This window comes from Cyprinodon variegatus, unplaced genomic scaffold, assembly GCF_000732505.1.
Source record: "Cyprinodon variegatus isolate N-32 unplaced genomic scaffold, C_variegatus-1.0 Scaffold117, whole genome shotgun sequence".
Taxonomy (NCBI): Eukaryota; Metazoa; Chordata; class Actinopteri; order Cyprinodontiformes; family Cyprinodontidae; genus Cyprinodon; species Cyprinodon variegatus.
In genome coordinates this window covers 1,206,453-1,223,824 of record NW_015150570.1, presented here as the reverse complement: position 1 = coordinate 1,223,824, position 17,372 = coordinate 1,206,453, and the positions used below count along the sequence as shown (strand labels likewise).

Here is a 17,372-nt window from a genome sequence, read left to right as displayed (position 1 = left end):
TATACATTATATAAAAAAGGACAGAACAAGAGTTCCCGAGGGTGTTATAGAATGTTTGTGGCCTTGACACATCTGTTAAAGTTTCATACCCATACCATCTGTGGCAACCAGGAAATGCAATAAGATTTCCTGACACTTGCACCAAAACTATTTTTAGACCTACACATCATATTACTGTTTTATTATAGGTTTGGTTAAACTTTTTTCTAAGATATGTAAATAGAGTTTAAAGTGAAGTGAGAAATTTGGTTTAATGCTACAAGCCTGGTCTATATGTTAAAGATGAAGAAATGCTGTCAAGCCCTTGGTTAACAGAGGACCAGAAGAGCATTTGCAAGTTTGAATTTTGAAAAGGTGGGAGAATGACCTTTAGAACATGCCAAACAATTAACCTGTAGAAGTCAGACGGTATTGTAAAGCTATTCTTCTATGAAAGCCAGAAATAAACAACTCAAAATGTTAATTAAATGGCTGAATACCCCCTTTTTTAATGTCCTTTCATTAACACACAGCAAAAAAAAAAGGCTTGCATGATTCAGTATCAAATAGGTCTTTGTGTTACCTAGAAGGCCTGCTCTTCTGATTAGGATTCCAAGAAAAAGGTCCTCTTTATTTTCACACCGATAAGGCAAAAGGATCTGACGAGACATTCAGAATTGAGGTTCTTTTCACACAGGGACAGGACCTGGTGATAACACAGGTGGGGAGTACATTAAAGCGTACTTGAGACTTATTAGCATGTAGATGGTGGGGAAGCAAATGCTGTTCTACACAGTGTGGGATGATTTACAGTCTCTTTTTTATTCAAATAAGACTTCAGTTGTATTCAGTCCGTAGCCGATGTTCTAAAGCAACACTTTTTGTTAAATGGAAATTAAGAAAAAAAAAAACTCTGAAAACTGAAAACACTTCAAAATTTCTTAATCTAGTAGAAAATCTCTTTTTATTTTATTATGAAATTTGCTTACCGTCACTGGTGGCATGACTTGTACCAAACTGCCTACATCTATATGACAATTATCACAATGAATGTTACAATAAGGGCATATTTTTATACACCATAAACTTGCTTGGATTACAGCATGCTATATTTTTACATCTCTTCATCTTTTATACAAAATGGGTTATTTTGTTCTGGCAGATGATCTTTGGGATCCTGATTCTCCACGATGTATAAGTTTGGGAGTAGAGCCAGTTCGGACTTTGCTGGTGCTGGATGAATCTGTGTGGGCAAGCTGTGGGAACTCTGTCACTGTCATGAAAACACCTACCCTCACCACTCAGGTAAACCCCCTATGCACTTATGTAATTCCTTTACCTGGCTCAAGGCTTTATTCATGTTCAAACCTTTCTCTTAATGAAGACCTGATCACATAAGCATCAAAACATAAACAGGTAGGCACATACTTTCCTGATTCAAGAAGGAATTATGTTTTGAAACCTGAACCTTTTTTCAGACCCATCCTCCAACTCCTTATACAGAATTGCAAAACATTCTGCAAGCTATTGCAAAGACCTGGAAGCTGTTGCTGCCCACAGGGCAGTCCAGCCAGTTATTACATTAAAGGGGCAGTTAGAGTTTATATAGACACAAGCTTGTTTCATTAACTCCATTTTTATGATAATCAAAAAAGTTATTTGAAACCAAAATTCATATATATTCAAATCTTTCCCTGCTAACTAAATAATATTACTTATAAAGTTTTATTAGCTTAACTGCTTTATAGTAAAAGCAATCCAGAAACGCTTCTTTGAAAAGGGGGAAAGGAACTGGCTACTTCTATCAATCTTAACACATGACTCAGCCAACAGAATTCTTTAATTTCTTAAGAAAACATTGCGAATTCTTTAGAGAAGACATCCAGTTCTCTTTACATAATTATTTTTGGTGCAACATTTGTAGGAAATTTCTCCTTTTATTTCAGGGAAGATTTATGAATACAACCTTTGAGAGCCTGCAATCTAATCTGCTATGTCATCAAGATTTACTACCGCTGTAGCCACTACATGGACAACGAGGCAGGCCCTCTTGTAGATTCATAAAAAATGTGTGAAGCTCTCATACACAAATAAGCTATACCGCAAGAGCTGTGAGTGATGATACAGTGCTGTGCACTATCATTTTCTAAAAGTCAAACTGGTGGTTGTGTCATTATTTCCATTTTCAAGCAGTTATCCTCCGAGGTGTTCTCTGTTTTTGATATGTCATTAAAGGTGTAGAGCAGGGCGAGTTTTCCGGCTCTGATAGAAAATGATAGACAAAAAAACATTTTTTTTTTTTCCTGTGGAAAGGTTAAATGTAGTACTCGGATACCAAACCCAGACCATTTCCATTTAATTATAGCTCCCTGGTGTAATTACACCTTTATAAATAGGTTGGGTTTTAATTTTCATTAATGTTAAATTCTACCAAGCAGTTAACAAAAATATATATTTATCAATTATGTATCTTTTTCAATTATTTTGTGAATCCATTTTCAGAAAGAAAAACTAAATCAAATATAATATTTCACCATGTTTTGAAAATATAGCTAAGGAAGTCTTGGGTTATTATACTGTATAAAGTATTTCAGCTAACCACTGTTAAGGTGCCATAGATCTTCTTTTATCCCATCCAGTTAACATGCTTTAGGTACAGAGATAAATTCATACTTACTGGCTTTCTTTTGCTCTCTATGTTATGGTTTCATTTGCCTCAACCCTGAAATTGAATTCCCCTGGCCTCAAAAACTCCTTGTGCTTTTCCAGTTGTTTTTTTCTCATCTATGTGTATCCGAGTCTGGTGATTTATTCAGATGGCTGACACTAAGGTAACTTTCCTCTCTATAGTTTGTACTTTTAGAGTATAAACTCAACAGTAAAACTTAAACTCAAGCAACCTATGACATGCTTGTAGAGACTTTTTACACAATTTTGTATGGTTATTTTTGAGGCTTTTTTTGTGCAAATATAAAAGCTGTCAGTCATCATGCAACTTTAATCAGCATCCAACCTCATACAGTGCACTCAAAAAATATCTGCTCTTACATTTTTTCCCTCTTTTTTAATTGTTTAATAAACATTTTCAGATCATCATACCAAAGTTAAAGCAATTACAAACTAAGTAAATACCAAATGCATTTTACAAAGTTCTTACATATAAAGAAGTCCAAAACGACCAGGCTTGATATAAAAAAAGGAATTATGCCTTTAACCTCACAAGCTGCAGCACCACCCTTTGGCAATGGGTCGTTTACTTTGCTGTAGAAGAATTGTGAATCACTATTCTTTGCAAAATTGGTTCATCTCGGTGACTTTTTAGTACAGCAGTGGTCTCTTCCTAGTCTGTTAGTTATGGTACATCATTTATTTTTTATTGTTAAAAAGATCCCCATTAGCTGTCCCCATTAGTGGGACAAGCTAGTCTTCCTGGGGTCCACAAGACAAAACAAAAATTACTTAATCAAACATCATAGACATTATTATAGAGTTAATCAGAAATCATTCAGAATAAGTTATTACATTCATATCTATTACATTAATTCTCACTTTCATACAATAAATATCTTAATTCACTACTCACAGATTTAAATAGTGCATTCTCAAGTAATAATTAAAAGATACCTTACTATTCAGTTCACATATATTCAGTGAGCAATTATTTAACAAATAAATGCACTTTTCTAGATGTTGTTCTCAATTATCTTAGGACCTCTTAACTTAGGTGATGCATTCTTATGAATAAATTCTAATGCTAGGTTAATTAAATCTTGTGTTTTTTCAAAGCAAACTATTTAGAGAAATACACGGCTTTTCAGGACACTTCCTCCTAGTCTAAAGCATCATCCTGTACAACTATGTAGTGAATTTTGTTCCATCTTGTTGCAAGCAAAGGTAAATAAAAAAAAAACAACACAATTTCTTAATGGAAGTTTGGAGAAAAAAAATGCTATCAATAAATGAAACCTTGAAAAGCTTAAAAAGAAAAAATAAGGTTTTCAGTAACTGCTTTTTTCACCACATATTTTTTCAAATGTTTTGTTTACATTTTTATTGTTTTAGTTATTTATTTTCAACTTTTAGTTTTTTTCAAATTGGATTAATTTTAAATTACATTTTACAGATCACATTCGTCCCACTTCTCAGGTGGATTTTCATCTCGATTATGGAGCCAACATGCATTTTTATCGGTTTACATGGACTTTATAACATCTTTATTGGATAATGTGTGTGTCAAGGGGTTAAAACTAAGAGCAATAAATCTGTAAAAACCTTTTGAAAAAGAGAAACTTGAAAAATGTAATTAAATATCAAGACATCAAGTAAAGTTTGAAAAAAAGACATTTGAAAAAATAACATTTGAGTAAAAAATAAGAAAGCAGTAATTCTCAAATCCTTTTTTCTGATTAAGGTGTTCTTAAAAGTTTATTATCCGGGTTGCATTTTATGTAATTATGCATATTCACTTTATGTAACCTCTATATGCACAAAAGTAATGCAGGAAAAGGTAACCTTTTTTAACTCTGGGTATCAGACAAACGTAAACATGTAATATCATTACAATACAGACAGATTAATAAAGCATATTTATTTTATTTCCCTGGTTGGGAAGCCTCTTGTGTTCTAGCACAAAAAAACTTTGTTGCATAGGTTTGCAGATTTGTATTCACATAAAACCCCGAAGGCTTGTAAAACATTTTTAAATGGGTTCTAGCTCACCACACAGCATTTGGCAAAAAATAATTAATAAAGAAGAAAATGAATTACATGAAATCACCCATCCTACAGATTGCCTTATGGTATGTTCTAAACCACAAGCTTAAATGCGAAGTAGGGTAACATAAGACTTGCACAACAACCAAAATATCACACAATGGATTAAAATGAATCAAGCCTTTTATACTAGAGTATGTTCCAACCATTTGGAGAAAGAGATTTATACTGGTTTACAGATGGCGATTAGTTAAATCATTGCTGATAATAGACTTTCATCCAGCTCATTAGACTGTAGTGCATGCTCTTTTTTTCACACAGCACTTTTGTTTTTTAAATCATTAATGACACATTGTAATACACCATGTGTTGTTTGCCTTTCTTAGGTTGTATTTGCCTAATGGTGTGAGGCTGTAAAAGCCTTGGCTTTTTAATATCTGCTGCCTTTCAAATCTCTTGAATTCTAACATTGTGTCTTTACCCATCACCATGGCTGTAAGCTGCAGCAAACGAGGAGTAACAGTTGACAAATCTTGACTTTCACTAAAAGGACAGCTAGCCCACAAGCCTGCTTCAGGATCCACATAATCAGGAAAGAGCTGAGTCTGGGATGTCTCCTTTTGTTCATCACGTCTTCTCTTCCTCTCCTGTCCTCCAGAGGCATATGCTTAAGCAGCTGAATGGCCATGCGATGAAGGCACAGTTCTGTTTCTCCTAGAGAGCTTTGCAGGTCAGCTCTGGTTACCTCTTTGCTAACCTTGTCTTACTCGCTAATGTGGGCCCAAGGGTGCAAGCTGCATAGGAGCGACTGTGCATGTAAAGAACCTGAGAAAGTATTATTTTGCTCCACCAGGAAGACACAGAATTGAGTCTATCACTAACAGATCATCTGCACACAGTCACCTTTTTGGTGCCATTGTTTTCCTCTCATTGCTACAGTATATAATATTTGCTGTGTTTTTATATGACCTTAGTGGACACCATGCCCGGTTCCATTTTATGCCACTGATCCAGCAGTTGAGCAGCAAGTAACGAGTCTTGAATTCTAAATCTTTACAGCCAGTCCCTCCTCTAAACTGTTATTTAACAAAAGCCTTTACTGTTCCTGGAAAAGACATGACTGTTTCCAGTGGTGTCTAAATTGGCTTCAGGAGAACCTCAAGGGATCATGATAAGACTAACACATTTATTTTCACCCTCATCTCTGTATTATTTCATTACACTTTCTCCCAACTACTGCAGTAATTAAAAATTAGGCACAGAAAGCTGCCACTGGTCCACTATATATATATATATATATATATATATATATATATATATATATATATATATATATATATATATATATAGGTGCATATACTGTATAGGCTGTCCCAGTAATATACTTAGTTCCTTTCTGCTGTAACAAAGTGATAATTTTTTTANATATATATATATATATATAGGTGCATATACTGTATAGGCTGTCCCAGTAATATACTTAGTTCCTTTCTGCTGTAACAAAGTGATAATTTTTTTAGTTTCTAAGAAATGTGTTTGTAGATTAAATCCCTGGAGCTTAAACACCAGATTCATCTTACCGACCAAGAACTGAAAATTGTAATTTTCCTTTGGAGAAAGCCTAAATGTTAATGGTGACAACAGAGTAAGGAAATACACTTGGCCATTATTTCTGTTAACATATAAATGGGAAGTCTTCAAGCAGTTAAACCAACATTTTGAAATATTTCACTTTGGACAGATTTTGCCCTTGGTCTACTGCGATTTAACGGTGAGGCAGAGAAAAAGAGCTCATCCATCACTGCATTCATTATTTTTTCCTATGTGAAACTATGGATCTTTTTATACAAGGACTCCCACTGATTACTGTACTGAGGAAAAGAGAGTTTTTTTTTTTTTTTATCTTTCACAACCTAATTCTTTAAATAGTGCCCCTAATTTTTTAAACAGTCTCTAGCATATCCTTAATCTGCAATATATTCCTTTATTTTTAATTGGAAGATTTTTTAGTTGAAAGTACTCGGTCCGATCCCCACAGCCTCCACTCTGGGTCCCTGAGCAAAACCCTAAACCCCACACTGCTTCCCGGGCGCTGCAAAATGGCACCCCACTGCTCCCCAAGGGGATGGGTTATTTGCAAAGGTAGATTTCTCCAGTGTGAGATTGATAAAGTTCAATTATTATTATTGAATTAGGCACTGGGTAGGGTGCATGACCAATATAAGGGGGGTCAGTCCTGTAGGAGGCCATGCTTGGTTAAAACTTCTATGCCTGTGTATTACAGCAGTGAGAAGACCAAAAGCTAATGATTTTTAGCATTACTGAGATGTTTAAGAATAACATAAAGTATTGTTTACACTGACTCCAGTCCCTCACATACTGTACAGCTGTATAAAAGAAAAAAAAAATCTAATTTAGAAAAAAAAACTGTCTACTGCAGTGAGACTAAAGGTATTTTTTATGATTTTTATTTAAAGTTTTACAAAAAAAAGGAAATAACAATTGGAACAAAACTGGGATCAATTTATCTCTTAAGTCCATGTTTGATCCATCTGTAAGAACTTTTTTTGCTATTTTGGAATGTCTTTAAAACACCTCTGCCGCGTTTTCAACGTATGCCAGTATTCTTTCTTTGGAGACCTAAGGATAAAAAAAGCTTGTTCTGAACCTGTGTTTAAACATTCTTTACCAAATCAAAAACACTGAATATATTCTTTCCTTCATGTTTCGAAAATAAGAGAGGTGAGTGCTGAAAGCTAATTGGCAACAGAGACATTAAAGTGATGTCTCAGTGGGCCATTTTGTTGCTGAGCTGTCTGTGGCAAAAGCTCATTATTTTTCTTTCTTTTTTCCAAAACTTAATATAGCCGTGTTCAGAACTGCTCTCAGAACAAGGACATTTGAGCACAGTGTGCCACTTTTAAAAAGGTTTGTAGCAGTGTTACTTCTAGCAGAATCCTCCAAGTGTGGATGAAATTGCCAAAAATTGACCATAAACCCAGTCTACATATTTATCAGACAATATAAAACACAAATTGAGAATGACATTCAGATTTTGAATCAGCTTTTTTAGGGAGAAAATTGGGGAAATCTATTCTAATGAATTCAAATTTGATCTATAACAGTAGGTGTTGATTTAATCTGCTAATAGAAGAGATAATTTTATATTTAATTGCTCAATCTTTGTGTTAAAGGACTTTGCCAGCTTAAACATGCATGCCGCTTCTTGGCTGTGATCGGTACTTACTGAAAGGCCTTGTTCTTTTCTCTTCAATGTATTATTTTCTGCTCCTCTTGGTTTCACCTATCACTCAACTGTCCTGTCCATTCCTTCACCCTCCCAGTGGAGAAGTGGACTCAGCTCATGGCAAAGGACAAAGACACCTTGTCGCCGGTTGTAATGAAGGACTAATGAGCTGTTCAGACCAGCTGTAGTGTTTGTGATTCTGGCTCCACTGTCATTTCCCACCGCTGGAGGTGGACTATAGGAGGGATGTTGCCGTTAGTGTGACACTGCCAAGCTCAGTGGAAAAGGGCACATTACTACTGTCAAGCTTCACTGACTACCTCATCTTGCTGGATTCAGTAGACTAATACCAGATTGTTGGTTGGGGGCAACATTGTGACTTGTGCTTATCCCTGTATATGACACAGCTCAGTGGGCATTCAGCACATTTGGTCCACAGTGTCTAAATATTATAAAAAATTTAGGGAATACAGTGTAAAGTCAGATCAAATGAACATATTGCTTTTCTAAAAATATTCAAGACATGCTTTTAAATATACTGTTATGTGATCTTCTTTCCTGGACTGTTTTAGTCCCCTGTGATGTACTGTTCTTAGCACACCACAACGCCCTCCAGGTGGTTTCAGACATATGGTTGGCAAGATGGCAATCTGCAACCACAGTATGTCAGCCATTGATGAGCTGAGAGTCCCTGTTAGCTCCTCCATACTTGATAATGATTAATGTGATAATTAAGCTCTGGAACATATAGAAAGGTGAGAATGCTGTGTCTTTGAATATTACGTCTTATGCAAGCTTGTCTGTTTTGATGTAATGCGAGTTACTGAGGGGTAAGAAGTACCTTCTAATTATAAATATTTCACTTCTTGATTACTGAAAAAATAGGGAAATGCATTATATTTAGTTTGCCAGCCATAGAAAGCACCCGCTGCTGAAGCGTCAATTAAAAGAGAAAAAACTTCAAAGGCTTATTTTCCCTAATTTCAAACAAAGGAGGGCCTACTGGCAAGGGCGCACAGACAGGTAGTAATCCCTCTTTTCCACTGCATTTGGGTTCAGATGGGTGCAACATGGTGCCCCCCCACTTCCATCCATCCCCACTACGCTAAGTAATTGCCCGGTTTTATGCGACTTGTGTATTGACGGTGATATGAGTTCCAAGATTATGCCCAAACCTCCCCATGTCACACCAAAGACCGCAGGGGCTGCATGTGTTGCCATGATAAGGCTCATTGCATTTATTTCAAACAGCTCATTAAGACTGTGCGGCTGAAACTCTCACTACATTGTGCTTTTTAAAAGATGGAAGCCACAGGAATGAAGCAAAACACGTTCTGGGTGCATCTAGGATTCTGTGCATTACAAAATTTAGATCTAATTTGCAAAAGCAAGTTAAAGCGACAAATTGATGGGATTTGGTATTCTCTGCCGACCTCATCACTCAACATCAATAACCAGTTAACAAATAATGCTTTTAAAGTAAAGGCGGTCTACTAATTTTTGCATAACCTTTAAAATATCAAAAGATGTCATGCTAAGTCTGCTGTAAAAATGTTTTTAGAAACTGTGGAAATAAAGTGTCTGCAACAAAAGTATTCACAACCCTTGAACTGCCTTTACAACATCATACTTCTCTGTAGTTTTAAATGATTTATATATGAACCCAAACAAACTAGCATGGAAAACAATACAGAACTGACTTGTTTTCATTTTTTTTTCCTTTTAGATAAAAATCATAAAGAATATGATATTATGAAAAAAACCCTTAAGGATTGATTTGTATTTCTATTCGATTTCCATTATATGCAAACTAGTTAATAAATATAATCCAATTGAGCACAATTTATTTTCAACATAATTTGAGTTTCTAATAAAAATCTCTTGATCCTAAACATGAATAAACAAACAACACCATATGGGCAAAGGAGCATGATAGCCATGTCAGGGTGAATGAATGTGGTGGTGAGGTTTGAAGAAAATTTCTGATTACGAGCTTTGGCCATACCAGAGTTCATTGTTTACATTTTCAATTCTATTATCCTAAACGGGGCATCATGCAAAACAAAAAAAGGCCAAATTGATTTGTTTTGGTAAAAACCAACAAAACACTATGTGTAGCATTATCCAAGAAGAACTATGCAAGTGGAAGCGTCATGGTGCAGGAATATTTTTCCGTTTTTATAGTCATTGAAGCTTGTCTGAGATGTTGGAAAGATACAGTTCTTGAAAAAAAATTTCCGTTTTTTTTTTGTTTTTGTTTTTTGTCATGCTCATTGCTAATATCAAATACGGTACCTTTGGAACAAGATCTAAACAAAAACTAAGTTTGATCACTATTTTCTTTCATTTCTGTTGATTCAGTTAAATGTATTAGGAGAGGTCTGAATACACAATCACACAACACTTTTAATTTTAAAAGAAATGAAGCCATATAATTTTGCTTCCACCTAAAAGTTGGGCGCCACTCTGTGTCCAAGTAATAGATTTAACTTTATCGATAAGTTATGACAAATATGAAAAAAAAAGCAACTGAAAAGATGTGAATACTTTTGCAAGAATGTCAGTAATATTCTATACACATATAATATATACTGATGTTGACATACTTTTTAGAGTACCTCTTATTTCATGACGACCTAAATGGTAGAATTTCACTATTTTCTTTGGGAAATAATGTGTTTTGTTTAAAATAGATAGTAGTGACAAGAAATCTAACCTTTCAGTTCAAGTGTTGTTCTACATGTTTCTTCTTTTAAAAAAAATGGCACTGATGGGGGTATATTTTATAACTGGGTTTATTTTTATATTTTACAGAAATTTGAAGTCCATCCAGATCCAATGGTTAGTGTTGCACACGTAGCCTGTGCTGGTGGAGGTGTGTGGATGGCCTTCTCAGAGGGCTCCTCTATCCGGCTTTTCCATACAGAAACACTGGAACTTCTGCAAGAAATCAACATTTCTACACGTTCGAGGCTTCAGAACACTGGTACATAAGCATCACACCCAGCTCTGAATGCATACAGTATAGGCATAGTTTAAACTTGGAGCTTATAACATTAAATTTTACATGTTGGTTCCCTGTTTAAAACAGTTTACTCACTAATAGATGCTAATAATGTTCCTTAAACAGTCACCGAATTAATATGATAAATATATTTGCATTAAAAAGAAAACAATGAGATTTTAATGCCATGAGTGGATCTGAAACCTGAAACCTTAACATTATGCCAGTGTGTAAACCCTTTTTTTTGTTTTAACTTTATAAATAATGCTCAAAACACATAACAAACTGGTTCAAGAGTGCCAGCAAGCTCTAGCTGCTTGCTAACCAATTAGCTTAGGTTTAAAAAAAATAATAAACACATTAAAAACATATGAAAAGAACAGGAACTAAGTTTTTTAGCTTAGAATACTTGTCACTATTTTTAGCAGACCAGGTACGTTTATTTATCTGTGTTCTGAGGAAGAGGAGGGGGAACCAGTGGTTGGGAATGGTAATGTAGGTAGTGTAGGTCTGAGGGTACTGATCAGAATGAGAGAAAGCATAGCTCACTGTATTCTCTTAGGGGAATTGCCAAACAGCTGTGACACCTATGCTCATCCTCAGCTCTCACCATCATGGAAGGAGACGGCTTATTTCACCAAGTCTCTGCTGGGTCTCTGGTTCCAGCCTTACCTGCCAAACTCTGAGAAAGAAACTTGTAAACAACCTCTATATATACTCTCCTCAGTAGTTATTGGTTGTGTATAAAGCAGACTGAAATTAACTTTGGATCTTAGTTTGAAGAATGTCGTCCCTTGCCAGCGGGTCAAACATTCAGTGTTGTGTCCCTTGTGGGGCCTAAAAATGGAGACAAAATCATCAGCAAACACAGCAGCTTCTGACACAGTTTTTACCTTCCATTCATTAATGTACATTGCAATGCTCTCAGAAACAGAGTTCTTAAATTGCTCCAAAACCATTAAATTACAGAGGTCACCAAATGTTTTAACGTCAGAGGAATTGCACCAACGATTAAAATTAATCTCCAAATCCCTTGCAAACTCTACATAAGTTTTGTCACCTTTTTTCCAGTTTCTAAACTTCTGTCTGTATGCTTCAGGGACTAATTCATATGCTTTCAGTATTGCAGCTTTAACCTTTGCATAATTCTGGCCATCATTTAAGTTCAACATGGCGAAAGCTTCTTGAGCACAACCCACCAAAACACACTGAAGACAAACTATGCGGTCTGAATCAGACCAGTCTCTGGATGACGTCATACACACTCTGCTTTGTTTTAAAAAAATATAAATATAAAAAATATAACCGCGGATGTCTGGGGACAGTGATTGCTGTTGATTGAGTGCTGGCATACCATAAAGAATAAATTATTAACTGTTTAGTTTGTGCCTTTAACTCGTTGCCCATAGGAAGATGTTACTTGGATCTAACAAAACCGAATATCTTCAGAACAGCTCCAAATGACACAAAACTCATATGGGTGAGTAGAACATGATGTAATAATTAAAATCAAGGGGCAATGTAAAAAAAAAAAAACGGTGTTCCCCTTTAAGTGATCCCTCCAGGGTGTCCCAGGATGCTCCTCCCTTGAAGGTGTTCTAAAAAGGAACATCATCTGCAATCTAAAAACACAGGGTTCTACCAGTCCAACATTCTAGTATTGTCAGTTTTCATATTCAAGCTCATGTTCATATTTATCTTATGAGGGCACAATACTTTTCTGGTGAGATAATTCCTTAACTCATTGGGTTTGTGAATAGTTGGCTATAGTCTGCCAAATGTCCCTCTAAGAACACTATGTGTAAATGGTCCTCTTAGGCTATATAAGTACAAGCCATTGACTCTTTTTAATCATCCAGGTGGGCATTGTTTTTTAAAGACTGCTGCTGTTCTAAATTTGACAAAAAGGCCATCAAAAGATTATTGCATGTGTTGAGGGGATTAGAGAAATGGCTGATAAAGAAACAAAGCTGTTGTCAATAAAATCAGATGGGACATAGCGTTTCAGGAAAAATCTGACCTGTTGGTTTTTCCTGACATTTATTGTCAATAAAATCAGATGGGAAAGAGTGTTTCAGGACAGATCCGACCCGTCTGTTGTTCCTGACATTTACCTGAATGAGCATTAATGCTTTTTTTCTTGGATGACATCCACCAGCTGTGCTCACTGCTAGATACAAAAATGTACCACCCTACAGAAGAGAGGATTACGTTGACTGTTACACGTATTACCTGTGTCGGACAGGTTTTTTTTCTTTTCTTAGTATTGTTCCAATTGCAGAATGAGATGAAAATCCTAGCAATGACACCATCAGAAATGTGAATTTGGCATTAAAGGGATATGGATACGTTTTTATGACCTTCCCTTGGCAGGGCAGAATAAACATCAAGGAAGATTGTGCAGAATTGCAGGGAATATTACTTTAGGTTCACTACTTTTTCATTTTTGAAAAAGAATGCCTTTTTTAAATTGGTGTGCTGGACTGCATTACGCATTAAAGTAAAATACCCCTCTGGAGCACATGGTGATTTGTCATCAGAAATTCATTTAAAGGTGTCAACACTATGATAAGAGTGAGTTATATTTAGGCCTATTTTAAACTCCATAAATGTATTAGGTGCATGAAATTACCCAAACACATCCTTTTGCTTAAGTTGATCTCTGATCCGACGCATTGTCAGTAGCATTTTCGCAAAGTGCCCTGGCTCAGGCCAAGACTCCCAAACTGAACAAAGCTATTATTTTATTCTGGGTTTTGTTCAGCATTCATGCAGATACTACCAGTCTACAAAATGTTATTATATTTAATCTTGACCTATTGTCTAGTCCTCTTTGGTCCAGCGATACTTGTTCAGTATGAAAATTGATAAGCTGTGTAAAAAAAAAAAAAAGTGATGAGGTCCTTTCAGTTGCTTGGCAGTTTTAACACCAAATGCCATTTCATACAAAACCAGGAGTTGATCCCAGGTTCCCCATATTTGACTCAAGGAAATAAACCACTTCCTGACAGAGGAATTACATATAGAAATGAAAAGTATACATTTATCACCCATTAGATCGAAAAAAGTTACAGTTTTCTTCCAGGTTTACAATTGTTCATTAAAAAAAGAAGTACTGTAATTCCTTAAATTATAAGGTTTATTGTTAAAAGGAGACATTAAAAGAGTACATTTTAGGCTTTTATGCATTTGCTTAATCTGCTGTTGTTTTGCTACATCAATGAATCTTTGATGAACCTCATCGTCACTTGAAGAAAGCTGCCCACGTGAAATTACTTGGAGTACTTACACATGGCTTGTCTTAGTTACACTTTTTTAGCCTGGTTTGTCTGTTGTAAATTTAATAAAGCCAGGATGAACTGATCACGCCAGGACAAGCCTCTTAATCTGGATTTTAAAATTTTGCTTTTGTGAAACCCATCTGGAGTAAAGCACTTTGCAGACCTCATTATGAAGGCAGTCCATAGATTTTTTTTTTTTTTTTTATATTAGGTTATGGTGAAAATTATTGTTTTCTCAGATGTATTAATTATAGGTATTGTATATTATCTCTTTGCTTTTAAAGTAACCCCCAATTCTTTATTTTACAGTTTCTATTATGCTCACTCTTCTTTGTCCCAGTTTCTTCAGATGATCTGCTTTAAAATCCTCTCACCCTCATTTTATCATTTTACTGCAGTCCATTTAGAATCTCTCAGATGGCACATTACCTCTGGTGTTTATTTCTTCTTTATGCATGAAATATTTATCAGCAAGCGTGGGTGCCTTTAGATTTCCCTTTAAAGGAAGAAACTATGGTATACATATCACTACCTGTACATGCACAAAAGCCCAGAAGTGTTTTCAGTACATGAATTCTTTTGCCAATTTAAAAAAAACCTACCTAGCATGAGTGAATCATTTACTTTTTACAGACATGGTAAAAACACATTTAGCGCTTTATGATCAGTTTCAGCTAATACACCAGCACAATGGGAACTTTCTTTAAAAAAAAAACAAAAAAAAAAAAAAACAAGGTAAAGCAATAGGTATGTGTTTCAAAGAAAGACCATTTACTATGTAGAACAAAGTCTATTGTTCCATTTCAGAGCTGGAGCAGAAATTTAAACTGGGGAGTGTTGGCCTAGAGCAGTGCGCTTGTACTCTGAGAAGGTTGCAGGTACCCGGTTCGATCCCATTAGCCTGCACTCTGGGTCTTTGAGCAAGACCCTTAACCCCACGCTGGAACCTTAACTCCCCCGGCGCCGCACAATGGCAGCCCACTACTCCAAAAATGGATGGGTTAAATGAAGAGTCAAGTTTCTCCAGTGTGAGATTGATAAAGTTAAATTATTATTATTATTATTATTATTATTAAAGGAGAAGAGATGTCTAAGACCATGGTATCCAAAAAGAAACAACAGATCAAAAGTTCAATCTCCACTCCTCTCCCATAAACATGCAGTATGTATAAGAAAAGGTGGCTGCCCTAAGGCTTGGCCCTAAGGGAAGATGAAGGGTCTACAAAAATGTTTCTTGGCTCATGTCTACAGGGTGCATAAAGAGAGGAGGATCTTTGACTTAAGTTGGGATTTGTTGAGCTCACAGGAGAAAAGAAGTTCCCCAGACACTCAACAACCACAGAACGGAACATGAAATTTTTATATTTTTTCCTCATCTCTGGGTCTCTGCTCCCCCAGGTTCCTCCTTGACTTATGCTAGGACATGCAGTAATGATATACCCCCTAATCCTTTCTACTCTAATGTGATTTCTACTCATCAGGGAATTCCAGCAGCGGTAAACAAGAGAGAATTTTCAGAGGCTAAAGAAACTGCTGATCTCTAATGCACTAATGTTTTTAATAGTTAAATCCTCAGGGTTAAGTATTCCAAAATATCTTGAGTGGCATATTAAAGGAGGGCATTTATCTTTGTAGACATCATCTTTTTTAATAAAAATAGCAGCTCCCTCACAACACACTGTCGAGCATGTTCATTGCTGCAAACACAGGAGGGCCAAGTTTGCTGGAGGGGTTGTTGAAGCTCTTTAATCTCAAGTGCCTTTTACATTATCCCTTTTTATCAGTCATGCAAAGACAAAGCGTGGTCCCCACATCCTCCGACTTAACTTCAGACTTCATAGTAACCTTTAGAGTGGGCGCTCAAGACTATCACTTACTCACTTAAGCTTACTAACCAAAGTACAAATAGACTATAGCCATGCAAGTAGGTGGGAGATGAATTGAAATAAAAAATAACTTCACTACTGTTCTGTCCCTCCTAAAGCTTGCACCCAAATACCATTAGATATTTAGTTGCTCAGATTCTGTTTAATCTTGCATTAAAATCAAAGCATAGCACAGAGCAAGCCTGTTAATACAGCTACATATGCAAAAGAGCATTCTCTTGGTTGTGTTCAAATTTAGTGTTTGTGTAATTCAATTAAGGTTGCCATGGATGTCACGGTAAGTGACTTCATGGTGAAAAAGGTAAATGTTAGGAGCCACAGAAGGAAGGGATAAATAAACCCTCAATGGTCTGTTTGCCCTGTGTTAACCAGACACAAGGTATGGGCTTGTATCAAAGCAGCTCAGTTGTTCTGGGATGTCACTGATGTAGAGCTGTAAAAGCAAGTGCAGCAAAGGTATAACGTTCCATTATTTAAACTTTATACCCAAATATAGAAAGTTAACTTTTAAAAACATATCTCTAAGTTATAAAAAGTGTCACAATCACAAATAACTTTAGGGGCATCTTTTAAACCCAGGAAAGGATAAACTTTCAGGTCATATAAGGTGTACAAATGTAAAGAACTGGTTTGGCTTTATTAAAATAATCCTGCTTCTATAGTATAGTAGTACCTTTAACCATTTTTTTTAGCCACAGAGAATGACTTCCGTGTTAGGTTACAACCCAGAGGAACATTTTTGCTCAAAGCTTTCTCTTCTGTAGCTCATGAGACATATTTATGTTTCTCATCTCTGCCTCATTTTAGTTTCAATTTTGTCTCAAATGTTTCTACTGTGTTTCTCCTAAAATTCCCTTGGAGAAATAAAGTGAGACCTTAACATTACAATACAGGAGTCATAGTTGAGATCAAATTCAGATCTATATTTTAATTGAGATTTACCTTGCAAAACTTTAATTTACACTTATACCCCAATTCCCCCACACACACCATCATGGCAAGCCTCAATGTAGCCACAACATTCAGTTTAGTCACTTGCCCAGAGACACAATGCCTGATTGGGGGCTTGAACCCATAACCCTCCGGTTGCAGCGGATCTCCCGCATCCGACAAAAAAACCCCAAGTGAAAGCGGAGAAAAAGCTAAATATGTAAATCAAGACAATGCGTCCACTTTGGTGATAAAACTTCCAATGTACAACCAATGTACAACCAATGTACGGAGGCATTAGTACTCGACGCGACCAACCCAGGTTCGTATCT

General features: G+C 36.0%; 1 protein-coding gene across 3 annotated transcripts in view; it reads left to right on the top strand.

The window, feature by feature from the left end:
• Positions 1–17,372, top strand: part of arhgef10l (Rho guanine nucleotide exchange factor 10 like) — a 168,058-nt gene that overhangs the window by 144,191 nt on the left and 6,495 nt on the right. For all 3 annotated transcript variants that reach the window (XM_015375350.1, XM_015375351.1, XM_015375349.1), the window contains 2 exons: positions 1,142–1,284; positions 10,754–10,925. In XM_015375350.1, the coding sequence (XP_015230836.1) occupies positions 1,142–1,284; positions 10,754–10,925 (315 nt within the window). The remainder of the gene's footprint in view (positions 1–1,141; positions 1,285–10,753; positions 10,926–17,372) is intronic.